We start from the raw sequence: 20654 nt of genomic DNA, 5'->3' as shown, positions 1-20654 counted from the left end.
CCTGCGAGAAAGTAAAAGTAAATTCTCTTGACCGTAGCTCAACGCTGTGACAGTGTCGTACGTATAACAGATACTGCAACAAAATGCATGCAGGGTATGGGTACAGGATCCGAGAACACCGTTCCCTACGCCAGATTTAATGCAGTGCCCTACAGACAGACGGTCTTAGGAGCACCTGAAATCCAGCTGACAACCCTACTTGGTCATCAGTCTCTTTTCAGTAGTGTCACCTTCTTAATCAGGAGTCCTGTAAAAAAAAAAAAAAAAAAAAAGCTACTACCAAGGACTTGGAATAATCACAAGATTGTTCTTAGAAACTTGGATTGCAACGGCAAATGTTATACATAATTATATGACATCTTGTATATTAATTTTAAAACATCATGTTCTTTAATAAATACCACTCACTTGCCTAGTTTACTTGTTAAATGCAACTTGGTTCTTACATTGCAAATATTAAACAAAAGTATCATGTCTAAATTTTAATACATAAAGGAAATAACGAGATTTATTTTATATCTAATTTTTAGGTGATGATTAATTCATCTTTTTGAAAAAAATGAATAATTTTTTTGGCTAATTCCAAAAAGAGTAGAAGTAAAAATAAATACATCATTATTTGGAATACAAAACCTTTAAATTATATATAATATGAAAGTAATACATGTCAACAATGTAGTCTTATCTTATGTAAGTTCATATATATATATATATATATATATGTGTATTTATTGGTGGAAACTTGTATTGTTGGACAATGAAAAGTTGTAAATTTTAATTTATAGTTTCTAAGTTAAAATTTGGCTATCCTTAAAGAAAGATTGACTAAGAAAAATAAATAAATAAGTAAATATGCATAACAATAAAACCATTTATGTTGATTTAGTATTTTATAACAATAATACTAATATTTATATTATTTATTCATTAAAATTAAAAATATATTATATTGTATTCTTAAATGTTCATTAAGAAATTAAAAAAAAAAAAAAAAAAAAAACAAAAACATGTAAACAATAATATATTTAATTATTTGCTATTTGTTGATGTAAATATGATGAATTATTGGCAAATACATTTTCATATATTATAAACAAATGAAAGTAATTTCAATCATTACACAATAATTATTGAATTAGATTTGCAAGTTTTATTAATGATAAAAATTTACCCAATTACATATTTTGACCATTTTCAAATAACATCAGTAATAAATTCTACAAAAGACTTAATTAATGCTAAAATAACTGTGATTCAAATTTTAATTAATTTAAAAATATCATATCATGAATAAATCATAGGCAAATTAAATAACATAGTTACCATGAATTAATTATTACTTTTTTCAAAATGATTAGTGCAAGTCACTAGTGGAAATTTAAGCATTGAAAACTAACAGAAATTCAAAGTATTTTTAATGAGTTCAATTTTTTATTTTGAATTTTTTTTAAAAATATAATATAAAATAAAAATATTGCAATCTTTGAACTCAAAACAATAATTATTATGATTTTTGATATATATTTCAGTAAATGCAAATATTACTCAATAAATTCGTGAATTCTAGATAAAATGACATGTCATTAAATATCAATAAATTTTATCCATCTTCAAATTCATTAAGATTGAAGTAAATACAAATCAAGTCTATAAATAGATTATAAATTAATTTGTGCAAAATAAAATTTAATGATAATTTTATAGAGAGGAGATTGTAACAAAAACAAAGCTGTGAAATTTATTCAAGATACAGTATTCAAAATATTCTCAACAAATATGGTCTATATCTCACAAGAAGTAATAACAATCTAATCACATTATTTTCCAGGTTTTGGATCTGCAAAAACTAATTTAAAAATTACACTAAACATATGATCAACATCAATAGATGATTCATCCAACCATTTTTCTGGGTTTGGTGGACTCCATACATCTGATTTTGTTTTGTTTTGTTTTGTTTTTGTTTTTTTTTTTTTTTGAAAAGTGTTTTACTGCCATCATTGACTTCAATCTTTCATATTAAACTTAGTGAAGAATCAATAAACAGTCTTCAATCCTTTGTCTAGATCATATTCATGCTTACATGCATCACTCACTCACTCATTTGTTCATTGTGTGCAACAAACCAGTGTGGTTGATGATGTGTTGTACAAACAGTAAATTGGAGGTCTTTTTTGCAGATTATGCAGGGCTTTCTGCTCATGGTTGTAGCAACAATGAGTTTGATTTTGGCCAATAAGAAGGTTTATTTATGTCATTGTCTTATAATTAAGCTTTCTTATTATACAGATATAATCTTGAATCTTTTATGATAATATTCAAATATCATACAAATTATTTATATGTAACATAACTCTACATATAGTCTATAATGATGTTTTAAATTTAGAAGTAATGTTTTTAAATGTTTTTTTTCAAATGAGAGGCTTTGATAATATCTCCAGGTGATTTTGTTTTTGTTTTTGCTTTCATTTATTTTATTTTATTTTTTCTCCTTTCAAATGTTGTTTATAGTTTTCAACTTTCAAAGAAGTGTTTTAAGATAACATTTTTGTGTTGACTATATTTTTATATGTATTAAAATAAAAATAGAATTAGTGATTATAGAAAAAAATCCTATATAATTGAAATAAAAATTATCTTAAAAGGGTTTTTTATTTGGTAAAAAAAATAGATCATTAAAATGAAATTAAAAATAAATTTAAGAATATATATATATATATATATATGCACCTAAATTAATCAGATTTAGGAAAAAACATAGAAATTAGTTATTTAAAGCACTTTGGTTTTTGTAGTTATTCGAAAAAATTCAAAATAAATTTAATTTATTTCTTTCACAAAAAAGTTAATTTCTGTTTACTACAATATTTTATTGCTAATTTATAATGCATGTAATTTAAACTTTTCTAGAACACAAGATCTTTTAACAAATAAACGACAAAGTATATGTGTGCAATTTGAAGTTTTGTTTTAAATTGTGACATTGTAATTTTATTTGTCTTAATTATCTCTCTCTCTCTCTCTCTCTCTCTCTCTCTCTCTATATATATATATATATATATACATTTTATATTTACTCATGGTTATCCATATTTTTTCATTTCAAAATCTTTAGTATAGGTCATTTTTTATTCTTCATCAACCTCGTAGGCTTTCAGATTTTCAATCTATTCTTTATAATTCTTAGATAAATTGATGTAAAGTCTTAAATATAAACTTCAAGAAACATTGTCTGACATAACTTCACAAGTTATGTTCTGTTTCAACCTTATGTATATATGTACGTATAAATTCATCAGACTCCAAACATGTACTGAGATTAAGATATGTTTATTCAGAATAAACCATTTTTCTTGTGATACATTTCAATTAAAAATAATTAATAAAGAGATTCTAAATATATATATATATATATATATATATATCTCTTTTTCAGAAATTCATATTCATGACTGTCCATGTACCCACACATACTCTCAAAATTGTAATGATCGTAGATCCTGGCTTGGTGTGGTGTGGTACCCAATACCCTTCATGCGTTGCTCTGCTTCATAAATAATTAGAGGTTTAATCAGTTAACAGATTGTGCATGATAATACGCACTGTGAGGAACAAATATGGTCCACTGCTCCCAAGTTGGGAGCCTAAGTCCTGGGGGGAACCTGATGCTTGTATAACTTCCTTTGGGTGGAAGAAGCATCTTTAGTTTGTGTTGTAAAATTGCAATTGAGCAATTGAGCAATGGATGGGTCGGTCTTAAAACCTAAAAACATGGATTTCAGTCAAGTGCTTGCTCATACATTTTCAAACAAGCTGAAACAATATGGCACGGAGGAAATGTAGTAGATAATGAAGGTAAAACAAGCCGACACTCCCTTATTATTTTATAATTCATAACCTAATCACATTATACCAATGCCCTGGAGATCATGGTGAGTATCTTGCGATTGTGGACTTCGATGCAGATGACCAGCCACCTTCTATTCTTGCAGACTGCTAAACAAGTCAATTCCTTCTATCATAAACTCAATGTTTGTGTATTGCAACACTCACGCCAACAGCGCTAGACACGAGAGATTGAGAATTCAGCTTGCTCTACTTCCTCAGTGTGTATTGTGCTATCCTTTGTAGAGTTGTATTAGATTCACTGATGATGTTTTTTGAGTTTTCGTGTGTTGCTGCTGGTTTGGTGTCAGCTCAAGATACATTTGGCGAGTACTCCCACTCCTTACCTGCATGAAAATCTTCGCTCGATTTCAAATCCTCCCCACCTACCCGAAGAGTCTCCCACGACCAATACTCTAAACCCTCCGCTCTTTTAATTCTTCGTACAGTCTTGTGCAGAAAACCTGCGCGTGACCTTGGTTTGCTTCTCGAGGTATTAACTATTTTTTACCTTAAAGATTCGCTGCCCATCAACCGAACAGCCGCAATATTATTCCCTGCCCCCAAGAGAAGATTTTATGATATGTGAACAACACGATTACACGATCCAGGCTGCGGCATTAAAGTGGATCTAGGTGGATGGAAATCCCAAATACAGCTAAATTGTGTTGCTGAGTGAATGAATTGTGGCGTTCGTTGCCCAAGCATGGTGGAATAGAAGGCAGCAGAAAGACATATCTGCGAAGAGCTCCAGAGAGTGAGCGCACGCGTGTCAAACTCAAAACAACCCCTGTCGACATTTTTCGTTGAGTAGTCTGACCCCTTTCGTTCCTTATGCCCACCAAGAATACAGAGTCCATCCTAATGAATCCGCCGCTATCTCCGCTAAACTTGCTAAAATATCTTCGAATGGATGATTCTCGATTGTGCAACACAGCAGGTAAAAACGCCACGGAGATGAATGTGAGGCGAAAATAGTCGACGAACTATTTTTAGCGTCGAAGTTGCTATCTCCTGTTTTTGATTTCACATGTTGGATTTCCTCACCGTTCACATGTCTTTCCGCAGTGAGGGACTTGCCCTTGTGCACACGTATTCACTATTGTGAATAAACAAATGAATATGTCAGCGAATTTTCTATACTTGAGTTCCCATGTCTGCTGGTTGTGATATTGTCTGCTATTGGAAATTAGGATATTTGAATCTGTCGCAAATCATAGATGTGTCAACTTTGAAGCGCGTCAGGAAATGATGTTGCGTCGGGATGTGATGCGATCTGAATACTGCTGATGTAACAATTTCGCACGTTTAAATGTCCACTTTTATCGTACACGACTTCACCCTTGACTGCAGCATGCTCAACATTATCCATGTAAGAATGGGCAATAATAAGCATATATATTGCCGCGCATCAGTCCAATAACGTTTTTACAAAAAAGTTCTGAAAAGATGAATATGGCCCAACAAATTTCGCTCAGTGACTTAAATGGCAAGGGCACGAAGTCTGTCAATCTACTTGTCCATTAGATTTATATTCATTATACTGTTTTGGAAAATTAGAACATGTCATTTTCTGGGCATGTGTCTGCATTGACGTGTCCAGTGTTATTTCAACGGAATGATACTAAGGATGGCAACTTCAATGAATTGAGGGCTGCTGTAACAGAACATTGCCAGGGTGAATGTGCAACTGGAAACAAAGGAATTATCCCGTATCAGTTTACACATGCTCGGGTTTCAGGAGAAGGAACGCATTAAATGAGTCACCTTTGTCATCACCTGATCCGTAAGTTATCCGCAAGATATTTCTGTCAGAGAGCCAGTCAGAGATTTATGCAACAGACTGCCTACAGGTGGCCGTGGCTCTGAAAGTAGAGTGTGTGTGCAATATGATGGATCAGAAACAGAGACAGAACTTGTGTAATATCTTCATAAGCTTTATCGGCTAAAAGCCATAGTACAAAGCTCAGAAACAGTAAATACGGCTGCAGAATGGCAATAAGAACATACCACCGTAAGATATTCTTCTATCTACAAACTCTTGAAGAACACCACCAAAATGAAGTGTGCAAAGATTCTCGTCTAGAGAGGCAATACCGAAAGTCAACACCCTACAACTGTCCGCAGTCAGCTATCTCGACAACATTCTTGGGTGTACCATTGGAAGAACCCTGCTTCTCGATTTCCGACACCACATTCATTCCTTTCGTTACTTGGCCGAACACAACGTGCTTTCCATCCAGCCAAGGGGTGGCAACGGTACACAAGAAGAACTGCGATCCATTGGTATTTTTCCCAGCGTTGGCCATAGACAACACTCCGGGGCCAGTGTGCTTCTTGATGAAGTTCTCGTCATCAAACTTCTCACCCCAGATCGACTCCCCTCCGGTACCATTGCCCCTGGTGAAGTCACCACCCTGGCACATGAACTGGGGAATGACACGATGAAACTTGGAACCCTTGTAGTGAAGGGGCTTCCCTAGCCTGTTCTTCCCCTTCTCACCAGTGCACAAAGCGCGGAAGTTCTCAGCAGTCTTCGGGGTGGTATCCGCGAACAGCTCCATCTCGATGCGCCCAGCGGGGTTACCGCCGATGGTGACGTCAAAGAATACCCTGGGGTTAACCATTTTGATCTGCACATACACAGCCGTATATCAATATTATAGATCCAGCGAACACACACAAAACAGAACAATGCAAAATAAAATAAAACATGAAAAAAATGAAAAGATAAAATCAAAGATGAAGGCAGACCAGTAAGTGGGCATTGACATCAGAAGAGAGACTGGCATGAGTGAAGCTCAACAATAAAATGAAAAGGGAACAACAGCACGAAGCCATGAGAGGACAACGAGTAGAGTAACGGGGAGCAACCTGTTAGAAACAGCGGCGACAGCGAAAGCAGCAGCAACACGGAAATAACAGCAAGACTACACAGGGAACCCTTTGAGATCGGAGCAAGACAAACACGGTATGCACGCCTGGGATAATGAGCAAGCACAATATATAGCAAGGGCAGACGGAAGCAAGGCGAAGTCACGCCGTTATTTTGGGGGTGATCGTCGAATGATGCCACGCGGCCCTAAGTCGTGGAAATGGATGAATGATGTAGCCTCAATTTGGAGATCGGAGTCCGACGACATTCGTTCGAAGAATCTAAAAAATCTCGAAAGTGGTATTGCTTGCCTGCATGAGTGGGCAATGACATCCAATGACTGACTAGTAAGTCATTGGGAGAGCTCCCGTAGACTCTCTTTTACTCTCTCACTCTCACTCTTACTCTCTGTCTCCAATTGCCTTCCTCGCTGCTTAGCTCCGTTTAGAAACTTTTTTTAATTGGTTCTTGCTGATTCGCCCTTTTCACACTGCCTCCCTCCTCTCCCCTCCCCTCCCCTCACCTCCCTCATTCATCCACTGCACCCATCTTCGAATCTTCATCCATCCACGGTACAGCTTTCATCCCCTTGGCGAACTATTAACCCATGAGCATGCAATGTTATGTCGGATTTTGGAAAGGGGCTGTTGTGCTCGGAAGAAGGAGGGATTTAAGGGATCAATGATAAGGACAACAGCCATTAAAAAATAAAAATGGTAATAATAATAAATAAGGTTGAGAATTTACATCACTTATGGACTTTAAAAAATATTAACAAGGGTGAGAATCATTTTGACACTGTGTGTTTTGCATTGGTTGTGACAATTTAATGAAAAGAAACCTTTGGTAACCGTGGTTGTGTTGAGTTGTACCATTAAGGGGCTTTTTTCAGCAGTGGACTAAGTTATTTAAATCATGACGCATATTGCAATCATGTGTATGAATTCTGAACAAATAAGTCCCTTTGATTAAGGAGCATCAAAGCTTGCTATAATGTGTTCCATTATAAATCAATTTATTGTATAATCGACATTTGTTAAAAATCACATCAAAAATTGCTTGCTAATTTTTTAAAATTTAATTTTTTTTTTTTACAGTTTGAGTAATAAAATAAACACTTTTTTGTTTTATTCAGATACTGCATGATTTGGTTGTAAATTGTCTGAATAATTCTATATGCCCAATAATATAACAAATATTTTTCAAAAGAAAAAATAGATAAGCTATAACTTTACGGTTTCTTTGGATATCAATTATTGTTTTTTAAAAAATTGAGGTTCTTATTGCCTCTTGAAAACTGATAGAATATTTTAAAAGCACTTTAGAAGTCACAACCAATAATAACTCTGTTTCAAAATGGAACCCTACATATATTTATTACTTTAAACAAATTTTCATGGAAATTTTGATGTATAGGATTTATCTCAATTAACACATTAGTTTAGTAGTAAAGAGCTAAGTTTAAAAATGATATTTGCATCCTGGAAAGAAAACCCAGATATACAGATCTTATTCTGCATTATATTTTTATTTTCATTATTATTATTTTTAATGTGATCTACGAAGGTTGCAACACATGCCATTCAAAACACCTTAAAATTATCACTTGGCATTGTTAAATCATCTTAAAGACTCTCAAATAAATTGTAATGGTGTCGTTGAGAAATCAGAAGATACAATATTGAATTTGTATTGCAATTTAGATGTTTTTTAAAATTAAAAAAGACATATCCGCTTTAACAATATATGAGGAGATGACATTTTAAATAATTGTACCACAAATTAGTACTACCTTCGCATAACCTTAATCACACCTGTTTTATTTATTTAATTACATTTATTCCTAGATATGGAGAGGCCTATGTTTTTGACCTCAATACTTTTACGAACTAAGTAGTGGATGAATTTTCCTTCATACTTCAGAAATGTAGGAAATGGTCATCACCAGTAGAGAGCATTGAACTGGAATTCGAGCTTGGAACTGCTGCTGCGAGCGAGCGAGCGAGCACGCATGCACTCACCTGGAATAGGTTAATGACGATGGCCTCGGAGAAGTTGGAAGCCTTGGTGCTTTGACTACCTTGAATGCTTAGAATCTCTCTTAGAGCGGTAGGCGCAGACGGGCAACACGAAAGCACCGAGGCCGGTGTCATTGCGCTGGATATATGTGCGGCGCAGTGAGATTGTGAGCAGGAACACGACGCGAGGAGAATGGCGAGCCGGCGCCGGGCCATTGGTTTTTTAGCCGCCGTTCTATTCGTCACCGGCGCGGGCATTTTCTCTGTGCACTCCATGCAGAAGGAAGAGCGGGCGAATCTTCACCAGGGCGTTATCCGTGATCAAGCCTTGATGGGCTTGAAGGAGCAGCAGCGCAGAGAGCAGCAAGATAAGGTTCCCACTCAGTCTGTGCAATACTGAGTTGTCCGAGAATCGAGTGCCATCTCCCCCCGTGCTTCTTCCCCGTACGCCTCATCTGCACCCCGGTGCTGTTTATTTCTTTTCGTCGTGTGTTCCTACTCTTCTTTGATATCATGGACGGCTGACGCCTCACTCTAATTGTTTGTCTAGGCTCCTCATAGGGTTTCAGCTTTCCTCTTTCTAACGCACGATTTGCAATGTCATTGGCTCTTTTGAAAGACAGTAGCACTCTTTCGTAAATCTTCGCTTTAGAAAAAGTCGTGAGGGATTGCAGTGTACACTAGATTTTCTAGAGGATTGTCACAGAGCGTCTGTTTTTTTATAAATACGTTTTGTTTTATCTGGCCATACCCTAGATCCTGGTCATTCGTGCAGAGATAGGTAGGGTAGGATATTCTCATGCTACGCATTACTTCCACAAACCCGATCATTAGAACTAAGAAATCTCTTGTTATTGTTTACTTGAAACAGCTCATTTCTGTCCGGTTTCGTCTATCAACTTCTGCAAGGCTCACATTTTCTCTTGCTTCTCTATAGTTTGGACGAATTGTAGGTCTTTGGAGCCTTTCGAGCAGCTGATAGACAATCCATTAATTACAGGCTGATGCTACTATCAACAAGAATGAGTTTCATGAAGTTGTGTGATTTTCATGTGCTGGGGTCCCAATTACTGGCATTCTATCGAAATACTATGAGTGTCGAACGAGTCATTCCATCTTTCCTCGACGATTTATTGATCAACTATCGTCATACTATTATCAACTACATGTTGCATCGAGGATTTAAACGAAAATATGAGCCCTAATCTGTTTCAATTCTCAAAGTATCCGACATGCGATCGTACCGCTAAAGCACTTTATTGTGCAAGACTCTCGGGTCATTCATAAATTTGAAATTTGGTTATTAAAGGCTTCTCATACAAATGACTTAAAAAATCTACTTGAAGAGACATGTTTTCTATTGTCTGTATGTTTCAGCAACCTGATTATAAATTGTGGATTTAAGCTTTGTATTTTTCGCCTCATGTTTTTCGAAGGCTTTGCTCCTTTTCCGCGTGTGTCAATAGCATCATATGATTTTATGTTAGACGATTGCATGTGCTTCGACGATAGATTATAGTCTGAATTGAACTGTGTTGTACGAAACGTTAAGAATTAACACCACTTGATATTTGTTTTTTTATTTATTGTGGCAGTAACATGGAGTCGTTTATGTAGTGAGCTTGAGATTTAATTAAGTTAATCGTGCCGGAAACTTCATCTAAGTCTTGTTAAGTGCTCATGCGCACTCGACATTATTCTGGAATATTGTCGAACGACTTTCTCTTTGACGTCGATGGAATCGGAGATTTTCATAAAGTCGGCATAAGTTAGTGTTGCGGAACGTCGAAGCATTACTTCAGCAATGTTTGATCTTTCTTTCTAGGAGATAATTACAGATTTTTAAGGATTCAAATCTAGTGCTGTAAGTTTTGGACAATACTGCAGCCATGCAATTCACAAAGCTTGATGACTCGCCCATGTTTAGGAAGCAGGTATACACGTGTACACTGCAAGCCCCTTCAGATTATAAATGGATTTCTTGACATGCTTTAGTTCTTGGTCATTGTATGCTGCTGCTTCAACGATGTTGTAAGAATTGCAAACACGATGCGTAAGCTGATGTGAGCATTCTGATTGCCAGCTTCAAGCACTTGAAGAGAGTGCCGAGGCCCTGAGGGAGCGATGTCAGCGTTTTTACAAGGGATGTCGCAAATATACGTATGAATTTCGTCCATGCTTTACAAGTGACTGCTAGCTTAAACTTCTTACGTTTGACTTGGTTGTTTTTATTTTGTTTATGTCAGGGAGGTCACATCTCCTAGGTTCGGGTATTCTAATATTAGGAAGCTTGGGATATAAGAGAACATGTCCATATTGGTGTATTTTGCTCAGAGGTTCTAACTAATGATTTTTGATACTACAGGGATGGTTTGGGTGAAGCGTATGATGGGGATATAGCTTTTGCAAATGCCCTGGAGACGTTTGGAGGAGGCCATGATGATCCTATTAGTGTGGCTGTTGGAGGTGATTCTTCTGCTCCAATATTTTCACAATTTTAAAGACAAGAATGTATGCTTGACTTTTCGACTTACTAACTGTAGCTTTCGAAATTACGTACAAGTATCGTCACAGAACTCCAAGCTTCCTTCGTAATACAACATCGGCTGGAGCTTCTTTTACAGCCCTTTTGAGCGTTCATAAATCTTCACCTTGTGTTTCTAATAGAGTTTTTATTTATTTATTTATTTATTTCTGTCCCTGCATATCCTCGTCTTGCAGCATATCTCCTTTCTTTGTGGGAGGAATCTATACTCTTTTTTTCGGTTCATTAGCTGCACCTCTTCTCTAGTCATGTATGTCAGTATTTTTCTTTTCTCATAACGTATTTACTGGAGTCTGTTTAATGGGAACCGCAACGTGTTTTCAACTCTGATCCCTTCTTAATACTTGCAGTTCTTTGGAAATCTGGATTTTCAACATAGAGGGACTCTTCTTGCTGCTTGGAATGGGAAATTTGTGAATTCTTTCTACTTAACTTTCTGAAACTTACTAGGTGGTGAAACCAACTGATATCAATCTCACTCCTAAAGTAAATAGATGCCGTTGTTGCATTTGAATACCGTAATCATACAACACAGATGGAGTTTTGTGGATAGGATGAAAACAACCAAACATGTATGGGGACTGAACAATGCTCATGTGTGGAAATGTTTGGTGCGTTTTACTAATTTGGTTGTAGGTTTTTTTTTGTTTTTCGCAACTGTAACCAACATTTCGCTCATTGCACCTTTTGATTTGAAATACACTTCTCACCTTTAGTTGTTGTGTTTGTCGTTTTCAAGTACATCTTGGTTACTACAAATAATCTCGTTATTACAGAGATCTGACTTTGGTTTGTTGTCTATTTTCGTGCATATGGTTACTCTTCATCCTGTTCTCTATGTTATCCATTTGGCTAGTACTGAGGTTTCATTATTATTATCTTTTCTTTTTTTTGGGTTATGAACAGGACCTGTGATGACAAGATTCACTATTGCGTTGAGAGAGATAGGAACGTACAAAGAGATCCTCCGTTCACAGGTGCTCCAGAGTCGCCATTATGCCTCTTGAACCTTGGAGGTTGTACGCTGAGATTTGAATCAAACTCCCAGTAATCAAGTGTGCATGATCCAACTTCGTACACTAATCTTTTGTGCAGTTGCTTTAAAAATCCTTCAGCTATTCGTACGAGTTTCGGTCATACTAGTGAGTAATTCTTATTAGTGACGCACTCAAGACGTGTGAGGATAATCTCAGGAGCTGCTCGTCTGCTGTAGGTGGAGCATATGCTGAATGACCGTTTAACGCAGTTTGTGAGCATTGATCTCCAAGACGTCAAGGTTTGCTCCTTTGATCCAAAATGTTGATGAAGAGCATCCTGAATATATTATCTCTGGACATCCGCTACTTTCGTGAAACAGCTGACATAAGTGCGAGTAAGATGGTGCCCATTGTGACTCATTCTTTTGATTTGTGTGTTGATTAATGGCAGAATGTAAAGGTTGGTGGAGAGCATTGGATACAACATATGACGGCTGTCCTGTCCTTTACAGCTGTGCTTACGGATCTGTTTACTAGAGGCATATAAATTTGCAGATTTTGTCGCGTTAATTTTAAGTCCAGCTATTCATTAGTTAACACCAAAGGCTACTGTCTTGTTTGGCATCCGTAGCTCGTGTCTGCAGCCTAAGCGTGCAAGATTGTCTTCCTTTAGCTTTGGTCAGGGAGACATTCTCATTATACCATGGCTCAAAGGAGCTAAGAGACTGTCAGTTATTCAGTTTGACACAAGCTTTCATGCGTTTTAGTTCTCTATTCCTGTCTACCCATATAAAATAGTATAATTTTATCATTTTAACATCTCGTGGGAAATGAATGGTACTTGAGTTTTTTACGGTGTTTTATATAAGCGTGCCAATTTCATGACATGAGCGGACTTTCGCAAGGTAGTGGTAGTAGGCTTGGTGTGCTTGCATTAACTTGAGATAACCGAATGTGCAGGAGCTTAGAAAGCGCTTTGACAAAGCCAGTTTACATTATGACCAGGAATGTTCATGTCTCCTCTCTGATGTTTATATTTAATTATTTTTGAGCCGGATGACGTTAGTACTGCAAGTGTACAGTGATTGTGTGCTTGATCAGCACAAATATTATGCTGCTTGTCAAACAAAGTTTATGACAGCAAATTGATTTAATTTGCTTGATGTGGTTTCTGTTCATTAGTCGCCTTTTTCAGTTTCCATCTCACAGTTGCTTTGAAGAATACCGCTCGAGTGTGGTGCAGTTTTATGTTTGTAATTCCAAACTACATAGTTTCAACTGAGTTTGTGTTCCTAACTTGAACAGGTGCGGGAAAAGTGTCTATCCTTAAAGAAGGATGCAAAGCCAGAGATCATCAGCGAGTTTGAGGAGGTACGGTAGTGGTCTTTCTTAGTGAAACTGATGATCATGCTTGAGGATGATTCTAAATGGATAAAAGTGGATTGCTGGACATTGATTTTGAATTTTTTTCAACAGCTGTCAAATACACCGGCCATGGATATATTCTTTGAATTGTTACAGCTCTTTAACTTGCATGATGTCTTATTCTTATTCTTGAATTTTCCTCTCTGTGTGCTCTTTTGTGTTTCTTTTCAGGACTTACGAAATGCCAAGTCACAATTTGAGGAAGCTCGGTTCAATCTGGTATTCTCTCTAGGAAGATGGGAAACTGAAATGTTTGTAATATATTTCTCTCTCTAAAATATGTTGCAGCCATATTTTCTGTTTGATATGTTATTATGGTAGTTTATGAGGACATCTCCTCTGTTTTGTATGATATGAAGTGCTAGAAACTGGCTTTTAACCATCAGTTATCGTATTATCAGATGACGGCATTGTCCAACATCGAGGCAAAGAAAAAGTTTGAGTTCCTGGAAGCTGTGAGTGGCTCTATGGATGCTCATCTCCGCTACTTTAAGCAGGTGAATTTTGTAATTTTCTTGTGTTTGGCAATCAGATATTTCAGACATCACATCAAAGATACTCTTATTCTCAGAACAGTTTGCTCTATATAATTGTTAACAGACGGATTGTTAGAACTTACTTGAGGTTTTCTCTGTTTTGACACAGGGCTACGAGTTGTTGCATCAGATGGAACCCTATATCCACCAGGTAGATTTTTTAATCTATGCATCGCTCTGTTCTTTGTTTTATTCATGATGCTCTTTACATGCATATGAAACAAACAGTTCCGCTATTATCATTTACTACGTTCTGTCTAAGGGTTACCTTGTGGGGCTGGGTGTACATTATTTCTTTCGGAAGGTTGTGCCTTCGTATTTGCATGAGCGTTTGTTTAGCATCTGCAAGTCATATTTTCTTTTTGTTTATGGTGCGTTATGCCAGGTATTAGCATATGCGCAGCAATCACGGGAAAGAGCCAACTCTGAGCAGGTGTTACTTGCAGACCGCATGCAGGAGTATCGGCAGCAAATGGAAAGAGATAATCAGCGCTCGCTTAGTGTGGATACCACGACCGGTGGTGATGGAATCCAAGCTGTTGGCCGCAGTTCACATAAGATGATAGAAGCTGTTATGCAGTCCACTCCAAGAGGAAAGGTAGGAATTTGAGCTGAGGAATTCTAAATATGTAGTTGCTTACGATACGGGCTTAAAGCTGAAAACGCAGACCTTTTTATCCTTATTTACATATCTGTTTATTTTTTTCTTTTTTACTTATAGATACAAACCATCAAGCAAGGATACATTTTGAAGCGTTCCTCAAATTTGAGAGGTGACTGGAAGCGAAGGTTTTTTGTGCTGGATAGTAGGGGAATGTTGTACTACTTCCGAAAACAATGGGGGAAACCATCTGTAAGTGCATAGATCCAAACTCATATTTTCATGGAGTGTTTTTTCATGTAGAATTCAATGTGAAAATTGTAGGAAATGTAGATCTGTGTTTCAGTTCCCTCATGTGTGTTCTTGACCAGACATAATCTCAGTTTGCTAAGTTTATTGGCGTAAACGCGAACTTGAATGATTGTGAACACACAGGATGACAAAACGATCGCCCATCATACTGTGAATCTGTTGACTTCTACAATTAAAATCGATGCAGAACAATCGGAACTTCGATTTTGTTTTCGTATAATATCGCCATCAAAAACCTTCACATTGCAGGTTTATGTCTATCTTTTGCCCTTTTTCTCTGCTGTATGCTTAAATATCACACTAGATACTTGATGATGATACCATTTCAACCTGACAATACAGGCAGAAAACGCAATCGATAGAATGGATTGGATGGACAAGATCACCGGGGTGATTGCGTCTCTTTTGAACAATCAAATATCAGATCAGGTAAAAATGTAGTATTGTTGGTTTGTTATCTACGTTGAACGTTTTCAATGTTGTAATTTGATGCCTAATAACAATGATTGATATATTGTTTTCATTGGTACGACTGCAATTTCCTGGAGGAGCCAGCTTTTGCCAGGATTTTTGTTTGCTTTCCATAAAGCTATTCTTGAATTCTTGTTAACTACGTAAATTACAACAGCGGCCGTTTCGAAATTCAATGGGGCTTCACCAACGGACAGGTAGTGAGAGTAGTACATTGAGTGCAGCATCTTCTTCCGAGTACGATGGCTGCGAAGACACGGCATCGTCAAGGCCCTTCTCGAGCGACTCACATCGTGATCACATCCCTCGTCGTGGCCCAAAATTGAAGCAACAAGAAAGGCCTCTGGATATTTTGCAGAAAGTACCTGGTAATGGTATTTGCGCTGATTGTGGCGCCAGTGACCCAGATTGGGCTTCTTTGAACTTGGGAATTCTGCTCTGTATAGAGTGCTCAGGGGTGCACAGAAATCTTAGTGTACAAATTTCCAAGGTGAGAATACTTATTTGTTTATAAGCAGAATTGAATTTAGATAATTTTTTTTCTTCTAAGTCTTGCACAGGGCTGTATCTGGTATGTGGTCAAACGGTAATTACTGTCAAGAGGTACTTGCATGGCCCTTTGAGAGTGTCTTGTTTGCTGGGTACTTTGTAGAGTATGTGCAAGACATGGCCACAGTCTGTTCTACATATGGTCTCATTTTTGAATTAAGTGTCGAAAGTTCTTTGTTGCTTTTAAGCTGTGGAATCAGGATTTATTTCGAATTGATAGTAATTAAAAGGGTCGTTCAGGGAATGTTCTATATTGTAGTTATTGTTCTGTAATGTTCAGTATTTAGGTACATGGATGGTAATTGTGTGTTGCATTCTATTGATATCTTTCGTTCACGTTGTGCTTGTATTTCTGGCAGGTTCGATCATTGACACTAGATGTTAGAGTGTGGGAGCCTTCCGTGATTGGATACTTTCAATCTGTTGGAAATGCATATGCCAATACAATATGGGAAGAACTTTTGACTTCAGATTTCAGAGACACAGAAGACATTCGCGATAAGTTTGTATTCAATTATACCTGCTTGTTTAATGTTTTTTTTCTTTTTTTCTTTTTTACATTTTTACATTTTTCACTTTCTATTTGTGTACGGCACATTTAGTTACGTGCTGTTGATTTAGAATTTATGCAGAGGTGTCAGGGATGAAAGAAATGGATTTACGAAAGATGTACGAGTGAAACCAAAAGCCAATGATCCCATTGCTGTCAAAGAAAAGTTCATACATGCCAAGGTTTGTCTAGAAACGAGAGCAGCTTGATTAATCCATTTGTTCTAGACCATATTAAGCAGTAGAAGTTTACATTCCAAATTATTTTCTCGACATTTTTATTGCAGTGATTGTGGAGATGGTTGATTTCAAGGTCTATTTGAACCCTTATTTGTCTAACTTTACTTCTCCTTGATTATTTGTCGACCTTGTAAATCTAAGTTTGTTGCATTCAATGATTTCGTTTGGGTTGAACGACGTTTTATCATAATGGTTACACTTATTGTTTATAAGTTCCGCTTGATGTTATCAATAGTGGGGGTTTTAGCCGTCTGTACTTGTGGGCAAACTCGTTCGAGCTCGAGTGCTTAGGTTTTTGTTCTTTTCTAAGAGATATGGTGATTGTTTTCGCAGTATGTTGAGAGGAGATTTATTCGGAAGTGGAAGCCTCAATCAGGGGTTCCTCCGGTGGCACGACAAGTATGGGATGCTGTTTGGACTAACAAGCCACAGCTTGTCCTTCGGTTGTTGATTACTGCGGATGCCAACGTCAACACAACTTTAGAGCAAGCCATGGGTGCTACTGAATGGTCTCGTTTTTCGTTGACAAATCTTACAGGTGTACTTTCACGAAAGGGGTCTGTTTCCTCCAGCTCTCGTGGTAACTGGAGTGGACCTCTCCTTTCCACCTCGCAGGATTTTCCCCGACCTCATTCAGCAGTTTCAAGCCCATTGCGAGGTTCTGACTTAGCTGAGGATCCAAGTCATAGAGACGGGTCAATCCAAGACTTCAAAGATTTTCAGGGTTGCACTTTATTGCATGTTGCAAGTCAGATCGGGGAACTAAATTTAGTTGAGCTACTACTTCAGCATGGTGCACAAGTTGATATTGTTGATTCGTTTGGTCGAACATCTCTTCATCATTGCATTTTGAAGGGAAGGAACGAATGTGCAAAGCTCCTTCTTACAAGGTATGATTATTATGCAGCCTGATTTACTCGTCGACCGAGTATCATTGTGCAGCAGTTCATTTTTCTTGCCTTGGAAATCGGATTATTGGATTTGAACGGTATTAAGACGGACCGAGATAGGTCCATGTGTGTGCTATTGAAGTTGTTTGAGCTGCTATCCACTATCAATTTGGTCTAAAGATATGTTTCTAGCTGTCGAGAACTAGTTACCAGGTAGCGATCGAAAGAATTATATTGAACAGGCATATGCTTGGGTAATAGTTACTTATGTTATGGTCACGGTTCAACTATGTCTACTGGTTGGGTGCTTCCAGGTGTGAACTTCTGAAAGACGTTTGTCTGAAGGTTCACAGTACGTTCAAATAGCATATTAGCATAATGTTCTATCAGAGCTTTTCCTGTTTTGCTGATACCCCTTTGGCATGCAGAGGATCAAAACCAGGTGCACTAGACAACACTGGAAAGACCCCACTCGAGCTTGCAGTAGAGAAAGGAGCGATAACTGACGATGAATTATTTTTGATGCTTTCTGAACTAAACAAATAATATCCTGGCTGACGCAATTTGAGATATGTTCTCGTGTATGTACTGCAATGGTTATACTGGATCAATGTAGGGATGTAGTTGATTGATGTCTATTTGTCTTCCTTTGTGCATATAGTGATTAGTTAAAAAATTCTAATATATAATCATTGTTAAGATCCTGAGGGATGGAATGGGTGAACCAGAACATGTCAGTTGGCATGTGTGAATTTCCTTTGTCCATGTTGGACAAGAAACTTTAAAAACTTGAGGTAGGAGAGGTAGATAGTTCGTCTTCCACCGAATTATTTGTATTTAGTTAATCCTAAGCGCAGGGAGTTGCTGATTTCTTCAGTAGCAGGAAAGAATGAGAAGCGTTAACTGCGCTTTATGCAATGATTTTGGGGAAGGAACTCCTTAAATTCGTTATGTGAGTCGGGCAATAGGAACTAGGAGTGTGGGTCCTGGTAACTGGTCAAAGATTCTACTCTTTTTCTCTGCATGGCACAGTTAGACTCAACATCAGCTTCATTAGTTTTACTTATTAGTTTGTTTATATAGACACATGTTCCCACATTTCATCTTGAACCCGAAATCTACACTTTCTGTGTTGAAGTTTTTTTTCTGATTGCCACTTAAGGAGTATGTGTGATATAATAGTTTTAAATGTTAAACATTCTTTTGGTGATGCTTATTGCAGGTCTATGGAGTTGTATGGAATTATGCATAAATATGATATCTTTATCCAAGTGATCTATTTAAAGTGTGATTATTTTTGTTGATTTTCTATTTTGACTACTTCATCATTATTTTCGTAGCTTGTCTGGTAGTGAATGAGAATCGATACATTGTGCTATTTTATTCTATCACAAGTTAATTCAGTGGCTTAAATGTTAATACTTTATACCTTTTCTTATCTGAATACATACTATTTTTATTATATATATATATATCTCTCTCTATTATTACCGTGTTCTCAATGTAGATCCGTGTGGAATTTGCTACCGAGATCCTTTCTTATTTTTTGATATTTTCAAAAACATGCACGTACGTCTGTTTGTACTCAAGTTGAAAGATACACATTTTTAAACTGAAAAAAGTATGTTGTCCAATGTACAAATACAAATACACCTGGGTTTTATCAACGAGGTGTATATAACGTCTTATTTGTTGATCCTAATACCAATTTACAACTCTATGAAGAAAACATCTCAAAAAGTTTGAAGAAACAAAGTGCTTTACTTTATTATCAAAAAATAATACATGTAAGCTACTTTTAGTTGAATTCGCACTCCCTCTGCATAAAAGTTGTCCAATTTGGGATCGACAAAAGGAAGAACCCACTCCTCTATTGAACAGTCAACTGGGGACCATCTCCAAAAAAATACAGTCCACTAACAGATAGAGTCGAAATCTTGGAATTCATGTTTAAACATATCACTAAAAATAAATTGAAATTTTTTAAAAAATTAAATACCATAGTTGTAATTATAAGTGAAAAAAACATGCACCGCAACTCAACGTCTAAGCTCACCCTAAATCTGAATAAAAACATGCACCACTACTCAACGTCTAAGATCACCCAAAATCTGAATAAAAACATGCAATCCAATTCAGATAAAAACAAATGGCGGTCGTGCGTAAGATAAACTTCGAGAATATGCGACTATTTAAAGAAAATCCACGTGGATTCAGAAGAAACAAGATACGTCAAATAATTAAGAAAGTAAATTCCCTTTCACGCATACATCCAAACACCCATCCATCATCCACCGCGTGTCGGCTCTGGAAGCATATTCCCCTGGGGATGCTTCCAACTGCAACAACGCGGCGCGGTCAGCATGAAGCACAGAAGAAGCTCTCGCCTCGCAGCCACAAGATGGAAAAAAGAGAGGCGTTGCAGGCATGGATGGAGGCTTCGTGTTTACCTACCCTCCATTTACCTGCACCGTGATATTTACAACAGCAGCAGCAACAACAACAACAATAACACCAGTACAGACTCATTCAGATTTCTAAGCCTGCTGTGGAAGTAGACTTGGTCACAATCACCGCGGTGCTTGGAATTTGCAATCTTTGCCTCCGCAGCGGTGTGAACGGGACCCTACCAGCGTAAAGGGGCAAAGTGGGAAAAGGAGGAGGAGTCTTCCGGGGACGAGCTCTTGTGACGTTACCCGTTCTCCTCCAGGGGCTTGGTCTCGGCCCATCGAGTACCAGTGATTTCGTGACAGTTGGCGTGCGGACATTCATCGTAGG

The 20654-nt window shown here is 37.2% G+C and overlaps 2 protein-coding genes across 2 annotated transcripts; one reads left to right on the top strand and one right to left on the bottom strand.

The window, feature by feature from the left end:
* Nucleotides 1-5804: 5804 nt before the first annotated feature.
* LOC112286378 (peptidyl-prolyl cis-trans isomerase) lies at nucleotides 5805-6856 on the bottom strand. The gene is made up of 2 exons (XM_024528234.3): nucleotides 6763-6856; nucleotides 5805-6521 (listed from the first exon to the last, which is right to left on the bottom strand). The coding sequence occupies exon 2, from the start codon at nucleotides 6513-6515 to the stop codon at nucleotides 6000-6002; it is 516 nt and encodes a 171-aa protein (XP_024384002.1). The 5' UTR covers nucleotides 6516-6521; nucleotides 6763-6856; the 3' UTR covers nucleotides 5805-5999.
* Nucleotides 6857-9083: 2227 nt separating this feature from the next.
* On the top strand, nucleotides 9084-18827 carry LOC112286361 (ADP-ribosylation factor GTPase-activating protein AGD3). The gene is made up of 20 exons (XM_073539055.2): nucleotides 9084-9225; nucleotides 10377-10715; nucleotides 10865-10941; nucleotides 11147-11247; nucleotides 12233-12303; nucleotides 12540-12602; nucleotides 13264-13332; nucleotides 13609-13674; nucleotides 13900-13947; nucleotides 14130-14225; nucleotides 14374-14415; nucleotides 14650-14862; nucleotides 14986-15117; nucleotides 15301-15426; nucleotides 15520-15606; nucleotides 15806-16138; nucleotides 16557-16699; nucleotides 16830-16929; nucleotides 17320-17876; nucleotides 18305-18827. Exons 2-20 carry the CDS (start codon nucleotides 10671-10673, stop codon nucleotides 18420-18422), a joined length of 2487 nt encoding a protein of 828 aa, XP_073395156.1. The 5' UTR covers nucleotides 9084-9225; nucleotides 10377-10670; the 3' UTR covers nucleotides 18423-18827.
* Nucleotides 18828-20654: the final 1827 nt, after the last annotated feature.

The sequence above is a fragment of the Physcomitrium patens genome, chromosome 1 (genome assembly GCF_059467195.1).
Source record: "Physcomitrium patens ecotype Gransden chromosome 1, ASM5946719v1, whole genome shotgun sequence".
NCBI lineage: Eukaryota > Viridiplantae > Streptophyta > Bryopsida > Funariales > Funariaceae > Physcomitrium > Physcomitrium patens.
This window is presented reverse-complemented; position numbering and strand designations above follow the sequence as displayed.